Source organism: Eleutherodactylus coqui, chromosome 7 (assembly GCF_035609145.1).
Source record: "Eleutherodactylus coqui strain aEleCoq1 chromosome 7, aEleCoq1.hap1, whole genome shotgun sequence".
NCBI classification, from domain to species: Eukaryota; Metazoa; Chordata; class Amphibia; order Anura; family Eleutherodactylidae; genus Eleutherodactylus; species Eleutherodactylus coqui.
Window position 1 is genome coordinate 145,523,996 of NC_089843.1, and position 18,307 is coordinate 145,542,302.

Sequence of the window (18,307 nt, forward strand, 5' to 3'; positions counted from 1 at the left end):
CACCACACCAGGGATCCCTTCACATACCCAGTGGGCCAGAGAAGGAAGCAAGACTGAGCATGTGTGACCACCTTGGAGCAATGACTGAGGTGGACATAGAATGGAAACAGCAGGTAGCGCTATTCTAATATTAGTCCTGGAATATCTGGGGTTAGAAAGATTTATTTATTACATGTAAATACAAAATATGTTTACAATTAGGTGCTGGATTTAACTATGGTTAATCTGCTTATTGAACTTTGCAAGCAAGTAACAAAACAACAAAGACAAATACATTAACATGCATAATGAGGCCATATATATATATATATGTATATATATATATATATATATATATATGTGTATATATATATATATATATATATATATATATATATATATATATATAATGTGTGTGTGTGTGTGTGTGGGCTTCAAGGTCTCACTGACAACGTCAGCTATAGTACTCTGTCCTCAAAAACTATTTGAAAAAGAGACAAAATTGCCCATTACCCTAGGGCAGAACTGGATCAGCTACACTTAACCAGATTAAGTATTCTTCAAACAACAAACCCCATAACATGACAACAAACAGAAAAGAGTAAGGCCCCCTGCACACAGGCGGAAATTCTGCAGCGGGATTTCCCGCAGAATTTCTGCCTGTGCCCGCCTGCAAGGGATTGCAAAACACAATCCTAGGCAGATGGCCGTGATTCATTCGCGTGAAAACACATGAGGAAAACAAATCGCTGCATGTTCTATTTCTGTGCGGTACACTCAAGGTTTTAAAAATTCCCGTTGAGCAATTATCCCATTTCAGTCGAGAAAAATCGCATTCAGCAAGTCTGGAGGATGCATATTAGAGGTGCAGGGAGACAATGTGATTTCTTGCAAATACTAATTTTGTTACCACTACAACAAATGGCTTCCTTGCTAGTCCCAAAAGGAGCAAATAGGATCAAAGTCCCCTCTGATGCAGGTGTGAAAGGCAGTTGAATGAATACTGATGGGTTCTGCTTGGCAGGAAATGCACTCAAACATCTGCCTAAATCTAATTAACTTTTCCCAGACCAGAAAGGTGGCAGATTGGCACACAAAAATGAGTGGCAATCTACCAGTATAATTTAATCAAAGAGGGCACACAACTTTTTCTGGTCTGAGGGCCACATTGCCATACTGAATCACTTGCAAGGGTATTCCCATCTGAGACATTTATGGTATATCCTAAGTATATGCCGCAATAAATCAGAACAAGTTCCACTTCCAGAATTCCCACCTATTGGGAGAATGGGGGTCGTCACTTTTTCCCCAAATCAGCACTCTAGACAGGAGGAGACAATGCATGTGTCTCTCCATTGTAGAATGTGATTGTTCTCAGTGAGAGAAAACAAGTAATCTTGTAGCTATGATACCTTTTAATGGCTAACAAAAATACATTATGTTATAGCGAGCAACCAAAACAATTCGGGGTTCTTCTTCAGGCTTAAATGAAATACATCCGAAGAGGTATGCATATTTATACACACTTATGACACATATACTTATGAAAGGGCACAGACATGGATGTGATTGGTTTGCACTTAAAGGAATACTGCAAACATTTTTAAAAAGACACTGATAAGGAAATGACAGTTTCATGGTGCCTGAATTACTGTTGGGGAGTTCACCAGGCCAGCAGTCTTATCTGTGCTATAGATGTCTCATACCTCCCATTCACCCATAAATCCTTGTGAATAATTAAATCCTCCATTGAAAGTGTCAAAAGTTGTTATAAATTTATATTCCCAAATTCTTCTATGGTTTTGTGATTTGAAACCGCCCTTCAATATCATAACTCTCATATTTTCTAAGTCATGTCCCTGACTAGAAAAGTGCTTTCTCTGTTTAATTGTATGGCAGTGAGAGCCCATCCTGGCTCTGTTTTTGTCCTGTTTCTCCAACATAAAGGCCCCCAACAGGACATTTACTGCACCGGATCAGGTACACAACATCAGACGTGGAACATGTGAATGTCCCCGGGATCTTATAGTCCCATTGTGTGTTGAGGAGTTGTATCCTGTCCGCAGTCAGTACATGTGAGCAGGTCTTGCAGCTCCTTACATTACAGGGATAAGTTCCTTTTTCTTTGTCAGAGGGCAATGCACTCCTGATAATAAAGTTCCTTAAATTTGGGGGTTGTTTATAACACAGAAGCGGAGGGTCTGGGAATATGGTTTTCAGACGGTCATCCTTGTGTAGAGTATGGTGGAGTTTCTTTGCGGTTTCCCTTAGTACCTCTAGCTGTGGATTGGAGGTCACTACTAGAGGCACATGATTGTTTCTTTCCTTCTCCTTGTATTGGAGTGGTTGATTCCTGGGTATCCTGGTGGCTCTGGTGATTTGGTCATCAATTGAGGTGGGATGGTAGCCCTGATTTAAAAATGTACTTTTAAGATGGTATAGATGTTCCTCTCTGTCTGTTGGGTTGGAGCAGATCCGGTTGTATCTGATGGCCTGTCTGTAAACAATGGACTTTTTGATGTGTTGAGGGTGGAAGCTGTCCCATCTGAGGTATGTGGGCTGATCAATCGGTTTGCAGTATAGGGATGTCTGTATTGAGCTGTTCGAATTTTTTATGGTGATGTCCAAAAAGTTCACATGAAAACTCCTCGAATCCAGGGGTTTCACAAGGATTGAGAGGGCGATATCAGGCCATGATTCACAGCCAGATATCGCCCTTGCCAGTGTGAATCCGGCCCCACTCTCTTATATGCCTTTCTCTGCTGCCTTTCTCTGTCTTATCTGTAATCCAAAACATCCTTCTAGATCCACTATTTTTTCAGCGTCCAAATTCATATACCTTTCCTCTGGTCATGTACTACCATACCACATTTCTTTCTTTGAATTCCTGTAGCTTGAGATGTGTCATTGCCCGCTTGGACATTTCTGATTCTGCAAAATATTTTTTGTTGTCTTCATAAACCTAGTTATTTTTCACAAATTTTCAAGCTGTTTGTTGACCTCTTTGAGCTGCGTAAATTTTGGATACCCCAGCATTTGCTACTTGATGCTATAAATGAACAGTCTCGTCTTCTGCTAATACACTTCATTCTTTGTATAAAGGCATTATTGGACTTTCTTGCGCAGTTTTGGTTTCAGTTCCTCATTATTTGGAAAAGGTCTATTTGTTGTCAATGCAGGGATATATTCTGGTTTACATTTAAGAACTGAAAACCCATCCTGATCTAAGCTTGCTTATACAGCTGTTTGTTACAATGTATCAGTCTGAGTCAGGGATAGCCAGATGTTACTGGTATGACAGCTACTTTTTGCTGAGTCAGAGTTAAGTGATCATGGACCATCAATTAAAGGGCCACTCTGGTGAAAACACATTTTTCCATACCTGCCCCCCTCACCCGATTGTCACACTCTGGAGGTCTTCTCTGTGCATTCCAGTTACTTCCATGCAGTATAGCCTCCTGTCTGATCCTTATTAGACACCATGATAGTGAGATTTTTTTACTTTAAATTTCAATCAATTCCATGATGCATCAGCCAAGCATTAGTTAAAGGGGTTCTGTCATTAAAAAAAAACACAAAAACAAAACAATACTTACCTATTCCTCCCCAAGCAATCTACTTACCGCATCTCTTACTCACCAATCTTCTTCTGGCTCCTGCAGTTCCCCGGGTCACGTCATCTAACGCCGCGAGACAGCGCACATGCGTAGTTTTGGCAATAACCCGGCATAGCATTCGGCGCCCCCTGAATTGCACTGACCTGCAGGAAGAAGAAAGTCGTTGCGTAACAGGAAGAAGGGGATCCTGCTGGCTGGAGGTGAGGTGACCCGGAGAACTGGAGGAGCCAGGAGAAGATGCGGTAAGTAGACTGACGGGGGAGGAATAGGTAAGTTATTGTTTTGTTTTTTTTTAATCACCCCCTTTAAGGCTATACAATCTTTGCCTGCAGGAGCGCAGTTTAATTATCGTTACCTTCTATATCCACCTGTATAAACTACAGATCATGATTATACAGTCAGAAAGTTGAACCGTAATCTCTTCTATTATAACTGTGTGACAAGAGTTGTGTGATCATCATCAGTAACTGTGTCCCCCTCTAAGCAGTTTATGTGATAGTTTCATGTAACAGCATCACACAGACTGAGAAATTGACTAGAAAATTAATCCATAACCTCCAAGCAGATCTTAGCCTATTTAATGAATGAATTTTAAAAATCACTGGAGTGTCCCTTTAAATAGGCCTGTCTCCACAGGAGGGAAAGAAGAACCAATTAGTGTGTCATATTACAAATTGCTAGGCAAGGCATCACTTTATATTGACCCCATTAACTTTATTATTGAGCATGCCACTAAGTTTCACATTGTGGCAGTCTCAGGTGCCCCTCTTTACAGCCTAGACCAGTCCCACATGCCCCATTACAGCTAAAGTTAGCCACACATAGACTGTAGCAGCCACATGTCAATGTCCTCCGATGCCTCTGCCACTTACCTTCGCCAAGCCACCCTTAAAATTCGGCAAGCCCAGGACTGAATTGGGGGCATAAAGTACTGACATTTCATCACACTCCTGCATAGGCCCACTGAACAAACCCTTTAAAGGTCATTGCGGAAGATATTTTGGCCAAATAGTACAGATTTTATTTCAGTGTATATCAAAAAGGTTATTTCCAGTTTACTCCATTCATGTTTGAATAAATAAACTATACACTTTAAGAAATTTATATACAGGATAAAAACTTCATGATCATGATGAACTTCCAAAGAGGTAAAGTCTAAAATGTATAGGAACTTTCACAGAAATACTTTTCATTAACATTATTATAAACTTTCACACTTAAGCCGAGTATTGAAAACTGTAAACCGGCAGCTTTTTTCACCATGAAACAAGGTGAGCATTGTGCAGTAGGTACTGAAACGTCAACATCAGACTCTTGATTTAGCTGTGGGAAAATTTGCCATGTCTTGTATTTGATTGCTTTATTTACTTTGAATTAAAGTCCTGTATGACCACTTCTGTTCTGTATATGAATATCCATGACATAGTCCATGAATATACATGTGTGTAAGCAATGTAGAGATGTAGTGTTCAAAAGTGATCAAGTCTTATTAGTATTCTACTACCATATAATGATGAACTGTAACATATATTATTACGTACATTGTAATAGAGTCATAACTACTTATAATAGATATTAAAAACATATTGAACATATGAGGTCATATAAGGTCACTTTACAACAACCAAGAAGCAACAATCAGGACAGCTTATGGAAACACGGATTGGTTTGAAATCGAGAAAGGCGTACGGCAAGGTTGCATTCTATCACCAGTCCTTTTACATCTGTATGCAAAAACGATCACGAGGCGATGTAATTTGGACGAATTATAAATCAGAGTCAAAATCGGTGACAGAAATGTTAACCTCCAATATGCAGATGACACCACTCTGCATGCGGAAAGTGAAAGGGACCTGAAAAACCTTATCTGACGAGTGCAAAAGGAAAGCAAACACATTAGAACGTTCCTCAACAGCAAGAAAACGAGTCATGACCACGGTAAGCAATGGTATGGTGAACATAAACATTAACAACAAAGAAGTCGAGTCGGTCCAAGATTTCATCTTCCTTGGATCTAAAATAGATTGCAGCGGGCAATCTGGACCTGAGATCGAGAGACGGATTACACTTCGTAGGAATGCAATGCAAGGAATGGAAAAGATCTGGGAAAGCAAGGACATTAGCATTGCAACAAAAAACAGACTGTCCAATGTAATGTCTTTCCCATAATGATGTATGGTTGAGAAAGTTGGACGCTCAGGAAACGTTCAAACTATGGTGCTGGAGGAGAATGCTATGGATACCATGGACTGCAGTGACAACAAGTAGTGTTAGATCGCGTCAGACCGAAAATATCACTAGAGGGGAAAATCATCAAACAGCGGTTCTCTTGTTTTGGACACGTGATTCGCGCTAACTCACTGGAAACAGTACTGATGCTTGGCAAGGTCAGTGGAAAGAGAAGATCAGATGACAAAGAACAAGAGGGCTAGATATAATCAAGGCAACCACGAACATGTCAATTGACGAACTGAAGGAAGCTGTGGAAGACAGAAATGCGTGAGGACATTGATCCATGGAGTGACCGAAGAAGGTTGGATGTGACTGAACGGATAATCATCATCACCTATTAAAATGTTGTCTTTTTGGGGTCCCTCCCTCCTCAGAATATGCCCCTGTTGATAAAAACATCAAACCAATATCCTCATTCTCAAAGTCGGGAGATCAGCTACTCACTGTATATGAAAACCCTCTAGTTGGCCAATAAAATGTCCAATACATCCCATGCCTAATGTAACATTTTATCATGTCTATGGAAAGAGTTTGACCACATAGATACTAAAGCACATGACTGGGATATTACACATTCACTGACCATACCAGACATTTGTTCTTACTCATGCAAAAATCATGATATACTTTCTACGCATACATTAAGCACCTGATTAAAATCTTACCAGTGCTATTAATCTGCCATCGTCTTTCATTGCAAGGTAGCGGTTTGCACTGATTCCCTTGATTGACACAACACCTCGCTCTTCTGCTTGAAGCTGTAATTTTACTGCAAACAAAACAAAATTGTGTTCAGTTTAGTTCTATTACCCACTTTATGGACAGAAACAGAAGAAGAAGGTTTTCATTTTGCAATTTATATTGTTTCATTTTTAAGCATAAATAAAGTAGCAGTCAATTAAACATGTTCTAGTTATTAATGATAAGAGCGGCCATGACCTCTCCTCCCTCCCGGGAAGAACCATAAAATAATAGAAAAAATTAGTTTTCTACATTTTTAATCTGATAAGACTAGGCATTAGAATGCTTGTGTTTTGCAGTTATTCACTTGGTTCACAAAATCCCTGCTAAGTAAAAGCAATTTAAAGTGATCCATTCGTTCCAGGGCAAAATTTTGTCCGGGGATCAGAGGAAGATGATACACTATCCTACCCAAAGTAATTGGACACCTAAGCAACAATCAAAAACAGTATTTATTTACATATGTTAATACTTAGTAGGGCCTCCTTTGGTCCTAATGACATCTGGTACTCTACATGGCATATTTTCTACTAGTGTCTGATATACATCAGTTGGTATTTCCCTCCATTTGTCCTGCAAACATCTGGCGAGATCTCTCAAAGAAGATGTATTGGCCGTCTTGAGGGGTGCAAAGAGGGCTGTCATTGGGCAGTTGAGCAATGGAAGAACGTTCTATGGAGTGACGACCCACACTAATCCATCTTCAAATCCAATGGATGTTCCTGGTGCGGAGGATGTCTGGTGAACACCTCTTGACCGAGTGTATTGTGCCAACAGTTAAAGGGGTTGTCCCGCGGCAGCAAGTGGGTCTATACACTTCTGTATGGCCATATTAATGCACTTTGTAATATACATTGTGCATTAATTATGAGCCATACAGAAGTTATAAAAAGTTTTATACTTACCTGCTCCGTTGCTGGCGTCCTCGTCTCCATGGTGCCGACTAATTTTCGGCCTCCGATGGCCAAATTAGCCGCGCTTGCGCAGTCCGGGTCTTCTGCCTTCTTCAATGGGGCTCCGTGTAGCTCCGCCCCGTCACGTGCCGATTCCAGCCAATCAGGAGGCTGGAATCGGCAATGGACCGCACAGAAGAGCTGCGGTCCACGGAGAAAGAGGATCCCGGCGGCCATCTTCACCGGTAAGTATAGAAGTCACCGGAGCGCGGGGATTAAGGTAAGCGCTCCGGTAAGCTTTCTTTAGGTCCCTGCATCGGGGTTGTCTCGCGCCGAACGGGGGCGGGGGGTTGAAAAAAAAACCCCCCGTTTCGGCGCGGGACAACCCCTTTAACTACGGTGGTGATTCCATTATAGTCTGCGGATATTATACATGGCATGGTCTCAGTTCATTGGTTGTAATGGCAATAATCATTAACACATCGGTGTATCTTGACATTCTAGACAATGTGGTAATACTCTGGGAATGGTCAGCTATACTTCCAACAAGACAACACGCCTTGTCACAAATCCAAGGCTGTTTTACATTGAATCGAGGATATGAATGTTTCATGATTGAACTGGCCTGCACAAAGTCCAAACCTCAGCCCTGAACATCACTGGGATGAACTGAAATTTCACATTAGGAAATATGAACTGCGTCCATTTTTCTTTGAGAGAACTCACCAGATGTTTGCGGGATGAATGGAGGGAAATACCAGTTGAAGTGTATCAGACGTTAGTAGAAAGTATGCCACAGAGAGTAATCACTGTCATTAGGACCAAGGAGGACCCACTAAGTATTAAAATATGTAAATAAATACTACTTTTATTTCTTTCTCAGGTGCACACTTATGTTGGGGAGGATAGTGTATATTACATGCCATTTGTCTTCTGTGCTGATGTCTCACAGATCCGCTGATTCTGGGCCCCATTTTCACTCTTTCGAGATGGCCACCAGATTCTTCTAACTGCCTGAGATATACTCTGCATTGGTAGTCGGAGGACAATCAAAATCTAGCGATGTCCATAGTTGCCGTAAATGGATTTTCTGGGTTTTGCATGACTAGTGATGACTAGGTGACATTGACATTTTATCCATAGTAATGCAACATCACACATTATACCATCCAAAGGCTGCCATGAGATATTATGTCACTATGGACAAAAATTCACTGTGGTCGCTTGATGTTATCTTGGAAGGTCAGCACAGTGGATCAGTCATTAACACAAATGCCTTGCACTGATTCCTGAATTCAAACCCATACAAGAAAACCCACCTGCATGGAGTTTGTATGTTCTCCTGGTGATTGCATAGGTTTCTGCACTCACTCCAAGACATATCAATACTTAAGTGTGTATTTGATAGACACTGATGTGAGTCATGATAGTATCTGCACATCAATAAAAAAATGACAAAACTTTACTGTCTAGTCATTTTATCAAAGCACAGGCAGTGTGCGAGAGAAAATTAATACAGTATGTACACTCTTTTGTCAAAAAGAAATCAAGCACCTAGAAAAAGTTGTAGTTTAACAGAAGAAACTGAAATCTTATTATTAAGGCAGATAGAAGAGGTGTCAAACCGCAATGAAGTAATTATTATGGGGGACTTTAATTATCCGGATATAACACGGGAAAACGAAACCTGTAAGTCTCACAAGGATGATAAGTTCTTGAGAACAATTAAAGATAACTACCTTACCCAACTGGTGTAGGAGCCAACGAGAGGGAGGGCCACTCTGGACTTAGTATTAACTAACAAACCGGACCAAATAATGGGGGTGCAGGTTGAGGGGCACTTGGGAAATATAGTGACCACAATATAATAATTTTCAAGCTGTCATTCAATAAGAAACCTCATTAGGGAGCGACAAAAAAGCTAAACTTTAGTAAAGCAAAATTTGATCAGCTCAGAACTACTATCGGTAACATTAAGTAGGATAACATCCTCAAAAATATCAGTACAGATGACAAATGGGAAACGTTTAAAAACATCCTAATCACCTCGTGATCAGGTCATACCCTTTAAAAAAAAAGAGAACTTCAAGTAGAAGAAAACCAATGTGGTTTGACAAGACTGTAAGGGGGGCAATAAACAAACAAAAAAAAGCGTTTAAACTACTAAAACAAGAGGGCAGCGAAGAAGCACTAAAATCATACAGGGGAAAAAAATATGCAAAGGAAAGATCGAGATTGCTAAGGAGGAGGCAGAAAGACTGATCGCCAAAGAAAGCAAAAACAACCCTGACTATTCTTCAACTATATTAACAGCAAAAGGATTTGCACTGAGAGCACTGGCCCTTTAACAAATAATGCAGGAGAGATCATAGAAGACGATTGGGGAGGGTGGTGAAATCTATTAAATAATTTCTTTTCAAGTGCATTCACAAATGAAAAAGTAATGTTACATGAGATGCAGGGGAATAAAATAAACCCCCTGCTGCATATAGCATATCTAATACAGGAGGAAGTGCAGAGCCAGTTAAAGAGGATTAAAATCGATAAACCACTAGGTGCAGATGGAATACACCCAAGGGTTCTAAGGGAACTAAATGATGTGATAGCTAGGCCACTATTTCTTATATTTATGGACACTATCAAGACTGGGGTTGTACCATTGGATTGGCGCATTGCCAACATGGTTTCAATTTACAAAAAGGGGTCCAAAAGAGAGCCTGGTAACTACAGCCCGGTAAGTCTCACTTCAATAACTGGAAAAATATTCGAGGGGTTTCTGAGAGACACCATAATAGAATACCTCAAGGAGAACAACTCCTCACCAGCATGGGTTCATGAGGGGTCGATCATATCAGACCAATCTGATCAGCTTCTACGATGAAGTAAGTTCTAGACTGGACCTGGGAGAGTCTATTGATCTCGTATATTTGGATTTCTCTAAAGCATTTGACACCGTGCCTCATAATAGGTTGATATACAAAATGAGGCAGCTTGGATTGGGTGAAAACGTGTGTATCTGGGTAAAGAACTGGCTCAGAGATAGAAAGCAGAGGGTGGTAATAAATGGTGCGTACTCAGATTGGGCCACCGTTGCTAGTAGGGTGCCACAGGGCTCAGTGCTAGGCCGCATTCTGTTCAATATATTTATCAACAACCTGATAGAGGGGCTGCACAGCAAAACATCAATATTTGCAGATGATACAAAATACAAGGTAATTAATACAATGGAGGACAATGTACGACTACAAAAGGACCTAGATATGCTGGCTGCTTGGGCAAAAAAATTGCAAATGAAGTTCAATGTTGATAAATGTCAGGTTATGCACATGGGCAGGAGAAACTGATGTCACCAATATACACTAAATGGGGTACTGCTGGGGAAAAGGGAGATGGAAAAACACCTGGGGGTACTAGTGGATTGTAGATTTAACTGAAGCAACCAATGCCAGTCAGTTGCTGCAAAATCTAATAAGGTCTTGGGGTGTATTAAGAGGTATAGGGGCGAAGGATGAGAACATTATTCTTCCACTATATAAGGCACTCGTCAGGCCCCACATGGAATACTGTGTACAGTTCTGGACACCGGTGCTGAGGAAGAATGTTGCAGCACTTGAGGGGGTTCAAAGAAGGGCAACTAAACTAATACATGGAATGAAGGGACTGGAATACCCAGAGAAGCTATTAAAATTTGGATTATTTACCCTGGAAAAAAGACGGCTATGGGGTGATCAAATAACTATGTATAAGGGGACGATACAAGGATCTCTTCCATGATCTGTTTATACCCAGGACTGCGTCGGTAACAAGAGGGCATCAGCTACGTCTAGAAGAAAGCAGGTTTCATCACCAACACAGAAGGGGGTTCTTTAATGTAAGAGCAGTGAGTCTGTGGAACTCTCTGCCTGAGGACGTGGTGATGGCAAAATCCATTGAGGGGTTTAAGAGGGGACTAGACGTCTTTCTCGAGTTGTGGCATGATTAGATGAACAGCCTTGCCACCCGAGGCCCTAAAAGTGGTTTCCCCCTTAGCCAATGAAAAGGCTCTCAGAGGCTACTTGTATGTAGTGGACCTCTTTTTGTGCTTGTGTAGAGCTTGTTGACCACTAGACGCCTTTACAATGCAAACAATGTCCTTGGCAGACCATCATTAGAGAACATCATCCGACAAGCACGAGTAGCTCCAACTGTTTTCTTGTCCACCATCCAGAGACGTGGCACCATCATTATGGGTCACTGTGTGTGTGTCAAAACCATTTTAAGTTGCTTAATTGCTGATTTGGTCTCATGGCGCCCATTTTGTGTACTGCCTTTGATACCCATCCAAGATCGCCTCTGTTTGCAGTGGTGTTGTGAATGCCAAACCTGACTGCTACAGCCTGGAATCAGGTTGTCTTCAGCGATTAATGCAGGCTTAGGCACCAACAATGGCCGTGTTACTGTCTTAAGGTCTAGGAGTAAGTTCCTCAATTCTTCCTTTGCTGTGGAGCAGCATACTGCTCCCATTACTGGTGTGATGATCTGGGGGGGGGCCATCGCATGCAACAGTCGGTCACCCCTAGTAGTGGTATGAGAGACAATGACAGCTCAGAGATATGTTCAGGACATCCTGCAGCCACGTGTGTCCCTCTCATGGCAGCTTCCAAGAGGCATTTTCCAGCAGGATAATGCTTGGTTGCACACAGGAATGCCTCTATAACACTACCACATTTTTGTGGCCTGTCCGTCGCCAGCTTTATCGCCAACAGAACATGGCATCCCAGATTGTCCCGTACAACTTTGACAGCCTACAAATGTGTACAATCTAGAGGTTCAGTTACAGCAAATGTGAACCAACATGCTGCAGGATATGATACAGAACTTGTATGCCTCCATGCCCACCCATTTAACATCTTGGATCCAAGCTAGAGGCTCCCGACAAGTGTTCCACTTTCTACAATGAAATATTCTTTTGCTCTGATATTGTAATCACTTACTTTAAGGTGACCAGACATCCTGATTTAGGTGGGACAGTCCTGCTTTTCACAGGGTCCATAAGCGGGAGAGCCTTTTGTCCCGCTTTCGGGACATCTGGTAACCATGAAAGTGATTATCAGCTGGGGTGCCGTGGCTCTCCGTCTGGTAATCACTCACTGGCTGTGTTGCGGGATGCACACATTGACGACATTGTATGCCTCCAGGATCCTCCTCCCCTGAACTCTCTTCCTTGGTTCCGCAGGAGGAGAGGAATAGGGAGGAAGCGTCTGGGGTGCACACACTTCTGCCCACAGCAGTGCCGGGCAGAGGAGCAGTGACGTTTTAAAGACAAGTATATCAGTCTCAGGTGGGCTACTCTGGGGGTCACTATTAATACTAGGGCCGATATAGGGGACCCTATTAGAAATACTGTTCGCTATATCAGCCCCAGTAGTAATAGTATTACTACTGAGGCCACTGTGGGGGGCCATTATTACTACTGGGGCCAATATAGGGGACACTATTACTACTGATGCCACTATGCACGTGGCAACATACCTCAAGCTGACTTAGAGTATGTTTACACGTGGCGGAAATGCTGAGGAATGTCTGCAGCGGAAATTTCTGCTGCAAATTACGCAGCATTGCTACATCCAAAAAAACAGTCAAAATCCGCAGATTTTAACCAGAAATCAGCCGCATGTCCACAGCTGATTTCTTACTATGCGACACTCCCCATCACCTCCTCCGCATGCTTCCCACAAGTCAGCACTTCCCGGCTTCTGGTTCCCAGCAGCCTGGTCAGGTGCAGTGCCACTGGTCAGTCAAGGCCACTACAGGCGGTTGGGAACTGGAAGCCGGGGAGCACTGACAGCTGGAAGCCTAGGGAGGAGGTGAGGGGGAGCGCTGCATAGTATGAAATCAGCTGTGGATACGCGGCTGATTTCCATTCAAAATCTGCACCAATGGTAAGGATTTTAACTTTTTTGAATGCAGAAATGCTGCAGAATTTTCTCCCTGTCTTTTTTTGAAACAGCCCTGTACCTTTTATAATGGCGGAGGTAAAATCATACATCATGATAAGGCCCCACCCCTGACTACACCCCTCTGTCCCGCTTTGACCCTAGGAAAATCTGGTCACCTTACTTATAACAATGTTACAATAACACATATAAAGTTTCGTTCCATTCCGACAACTCCTTCTACGTGCTTGGTTTTTTTGGACAATGCGTGTATATTACAAAGTTATTTTTAATTCTCCATTTACTACTAGCTCTAAAACCCTTTTTTGGCAAAACTATTTTCTAACAAACTCATGGTTAACCCTTCTACAGCATAGCAGTATTTCAGGTAGTGGCCTAAGTAATAAGTATGAGAATAGTATTCCGTATTCCTATAACACGGCATTGCTTGTAGTTCACTTAAATATAACCATGCTTCTTCATCACCCTCCAAACTGGCAAAGGATGAACTGCACAAGAGGATTTGATTAGTTGAGGACTGGATGCCCCAGCTTTCCAGGGGTTAAAGAGGCCCAGATGAGTAAGTCCCCCAGCTACAGCATGCTGCGGTAGTATTGTTATTCATTTGGTTCCAAGACTTGTAATTGCGTGATGCAGATCCTGCCCCCACACCTCCCGCCAGCAGCCAAAGGAAACCACTAATAGTGTGTGTGTTCAGCATACACCGAAGAGCCGTCTAAAGTCTTCTTCCGGTCATGAAAGTTAAAGACAGGCATCACAGCACAATGGAAAATGTGAACTATATAAAACTTTACCAAAACGTGTTGAATCATCTGACCTCAAAAGCAATTATCTGAAGCCACAATTAAAACAGCGAAATGATCTAACTTTTCAGTAGTGAATTTTCAGTCTACACTTAGCGTTCCCTTGATAGTAAATACAATTATAATACATTTACTTTGCTTTTATACTTTATTTATTGTTTTAAATGATGCCTTACTATAGAGAAGAAGGCAGGATCATTCACATCCAATCAACCTCTTCTTAGGGAATGTTCTCACGGCGTTGTTTACTGCACCATGGGATTACATCAGGGGGTTCCGCTACTGCACCCAAAAACAACATTGTGATGGAACCCCTAAACGGAACCTTTAACTTACATTATTAGGGTTTACAAGGGTTTCAGTTTGTTTTCCTTATATTTGGAGTATAGAATAACTAGCCAACTGAGCTATTCTTCGCTCCAAATGTAACAGAAATGAACAGAACCCATGTAAAACGGACAGCAAAGTGCTGTGTATTTTACTACTGCAAGTGAATGGCTCCTTTCTTTTGTGTTCAGGGTTTTCATCACTGTGGTTTTTGGCAGCTGTGATGGAAGCCACTGACGTAATCCCTCAGTTTAGTAAAAAAAACGATGTGGGAATGCTTCCATAATCAGGGGAGGTGCAGTATGTTCTCTTACTGTGTCGGAGCTCCTTAGACCAATCAGAATCATAGAGTAGACTTAAAGGTGCCCCCACATTCCCTCAATAATGTCCGGGCGTCAGCTATTTCCCCCAGTTCTCCATACACAATAACACTCAATTTAGCATGTGTTTTACATGGGGAAAGTGGGGAATGTCATAGCCAGATACCACCGGCTTATCTCTAGGAGGGACAAAAGGATCAAGTGTTGAAGGTCAACATGTGTAATCCTTCTTTCTCCTGACATTTATTTCCATTTTTCCCATTAAGGGATTTTAGACTTCTGCGGGGAAGCATGTGCACAGCAGTCTAAAAAGAGCCAGATTTTCAGACCATGTGCAGACTTCAACAGGTGTCCACACGGGAATCGGGGAGTGGGTGAGTATGAAAATATAGCTCCCACTCACCTCCCTAAAAAGCACCATAACTTAGTGTTTCCCCGAAAATAGGTCCTACCCCGATAGTAAGACCTATCGGGTTTTTGGGGAGGCTTGAAATATAAGACCTATCTTGGGTGCCCCACTTAAAAAAAAAAAAACTCACATGGTCGGCGATGTCCCGACGGTGGTGTCGGCATCAGCGGTGTCCTGGCGGTGTCGGCAGCGGCGGTGTCCTTCTCCGTCTTACAGCTGCCTTCTGCTGGTGACGGGGCTTTGAATACCACGCCTCCAGCAAAGCAAGTGCTGTGATTGGCAAATCGAGCGCCGGCAGCCAATCACAGCCATTCAGTGAATGACATCACTGAATGGCTGTGATTGGCTGCCAGCGCTCAATTTGTAAGACCAGGAGGACGTTGCGCCACCGCCGGACACCATCGGGAGGAATCAGGACGCAGCGGACCAGGTAAGTAAAAGGCCTCCCCCGAAAATAAGACACTGTGCCCTTTTTGGGGAAAAAAAAATAAAATAAGACACTGTCTTATTTTCAGGGAAACACGGTACTTTATGGTGCTGTTCAGAGGTGACAGTGTCACTTTAACCTTCGGCATCTGATTTTTCTATGATCTTGGCAGTCACTTAATGTACACTCATTGTCAAAAAATCAAGCACCTAGAAGGAATTGTCAGAATACAATGAAGTGATGTGATATGTGTGATTGTAACATTGATATAAGTGGTTACAATATCAGAGGACAAGGATATTTTAATGCAGAAAACAACACTTGATGGGAGGCTCTAGTACCCTGTTGTACCGCCTCCAACTTAGATACAACATGTGATACGGAAGGGCATGGAGGCTCTAGTACCTCATTGGGCCACCTCTAGCTTGGATGTAAGATATGATATGGGTGGGAATGGAGGCATACAGGTTCTGTCTGGTATCCTGTGGCATATTGGTTCACATTTGCTGTAACTCAGCCTCTACATTGTGCAAACTGGTAGGCTGTCGAAATTGGCATCCCAGAGGGTCCCATACATATTGTATTGTAGATAAATTTGGCAACCAGGCAGGTCATGGAGGTGTAGCAATGTTGTGGAGGCATTTCTGTGACACCCTTGTATGTACGGCCGAGTATTATCCTGCTGGAAAATCCCTCTTGGAAGCCGCCATGAGAGGAACACATGTGGCTGCAGGATGTCCTGAACACTTCACTGAGCTGCCAATACTACAGATGACTGATTATCGTATGTGATGGCCTGCAAGACCTTTACACTAGCAGTGGGGGTAGTGTGCAGCTCCACAGCAAATGCAGGATTGAGCCACTCACTTTTAGGTCTCCAGACACAGCCATCATGAGTGCCCAAACTAAACTGTTCCATTCAGCAGCAGTTCAGTTTCGTCGTTTCTGACACCACTGCAAACAGAGGCAATGGTGGGTGGGTATCAAAGGCAGTACAGGTAATGGGCACAATAAGACCAAATGTCCTTAAGCCAAGCAACTTGAAATGGTTTTGACACACACACAGCAGCCCGTAATAATGGTGCCACCTGTCTCTGAATGGTGGACAATAAAAACGTTGGAGCTGCTCGAGCTTGTCGGAGGATCCTCTCTACTGATGGTCTGTCAAGGGCATCCTGAGCCTGGTTGCCTTGTTTGCATTGTAGAGGCATTCAGTTTCATTGTTTCTGACACCACTGCAAACAGAGGCAATGGTGTATGGGTATCAAAGGCAGTACAGATAATGGGCACCCAAGACCAAATGTCCTTTTGCCAAGCGATTTAAAATGGTTCAAAGATACACAGAGACCTTTAACAATGATGCCACCTTTGTCTGGATGGCGAACAACGAAATAGTTTTAGCTTCCTGCGCTTGTCAGATGATCAAACGATCTTCCCTACTGGTGGTCTGTCGAGGGTGTCCTGAGCCCGGTCCCCTTGTGTACACGCACTCACACATCCACTGGTCCCAACACCATCTAACGGTCTGGTCAGAACAGCCCAGATGGTGGAAAATTCACAGATACAACCATCCAGCTGCTCGAACTGCAATAATGCACCCCTCTCAAACTCTTCAATCTACAGAAAAAAGTGAGACCCTCTTTACACTTTCTAGTACAGTATGAATTACTTTTACAAGTTTCAAAGTTAAAATCCCTCAGTATCCCTTGCTGGTTCATTGTCATTTAGTTATCGTTATTCTTGGAAGTCTAGCCTTTCCCACAGGAGATTTACAGTAATTTTATATTTACAGTAATTTTATGTTGGAAAAACTGTCACCCTGCATTATAGTATTTGAGTTAGCTAAACTGCTGATGATAATCATGTCAACTAAGCAGTCCCGCCTCCAATATGTGATAGGTGTGGCAATGGCTGTTCATCAGTATTTTGCACCAGTAGATGTCCATATAGCATTTAGCATTAGAAAGTCCCATTGATAATCGCGTTACAAAAAACGCAGCAATATTGCAGTGTTAAAAAAACGCAAGTGGGTGTGAGCCCTAAATAAGACCTATATCTGTGATTTTTTAATAGATTTGGTCCCTTTTTCTGTGTTTTCAAGCTAAATAGTGCAGTAGGTTTACTTAGTTATTGAACTGAACTTATAGTCAATGTGACTTCATCTGAAATTAGCATTTTATTCCTCCAAGGTAGCTTCAAATTTTAATAATCAAAATTAGGATTATTTACCCTGGAAAAAGACGGCTAAGGGCTCATGTCCACGGGCAAAATGAGATTTAAAATCCGCAGCGGATCTCCCGCGCGCGGATCCGCACCCCATAGGGATGCATTGACCACCCGCGGGTAGATAAATACCCGCGGATGGTCAATAAAAAGGAATTTAAAAAATCTGGAGCATGAAAAAAAACGTGCCATGCTCCATTTTAGTGCGGATCACGCTCCGGATGGCCCCCATAGACCTCTATGGGTGTGGGAGATCCGCTGCGGATTGTAAATACTAATTTATCGGGTGCATGAGATCCGCTGCGGATTTAACCCCTTCCCGCTCCAGGACGTACCGGTACGTCCTCGGAGCATGGTACTTACCGCAACAGGACATACCGGTACGTCCTGGGAATAGTGC

The 18,307-nt window shown here is 42.5% G+C and overlaps 1 protein-coding gene across 2 annotated transcripts in view; it reads right to left on the reverse strand.

Moving 5' to 3' along the window:
* FGF2 (fibroblast growth factor 2) overlaps positions 1–18,307 on the reverse strand; it is a 73,846-nt gene that overhangs the window by 16,002 nt on the left and 39,537 nt on the right. For both annotated transcript variants that reach the window (XM_066573784.1, XM_066573783.1), the window contains one exon: positions 6,494–6,597. In XM_066573784.1, coding sequence (XP_066429881.1) covers positions 6,494–6,597 — 104 coding nt within the window. The remainder of the gene's footprint in view (positions 1–6,493; positions 6,598–18,307) is intronic.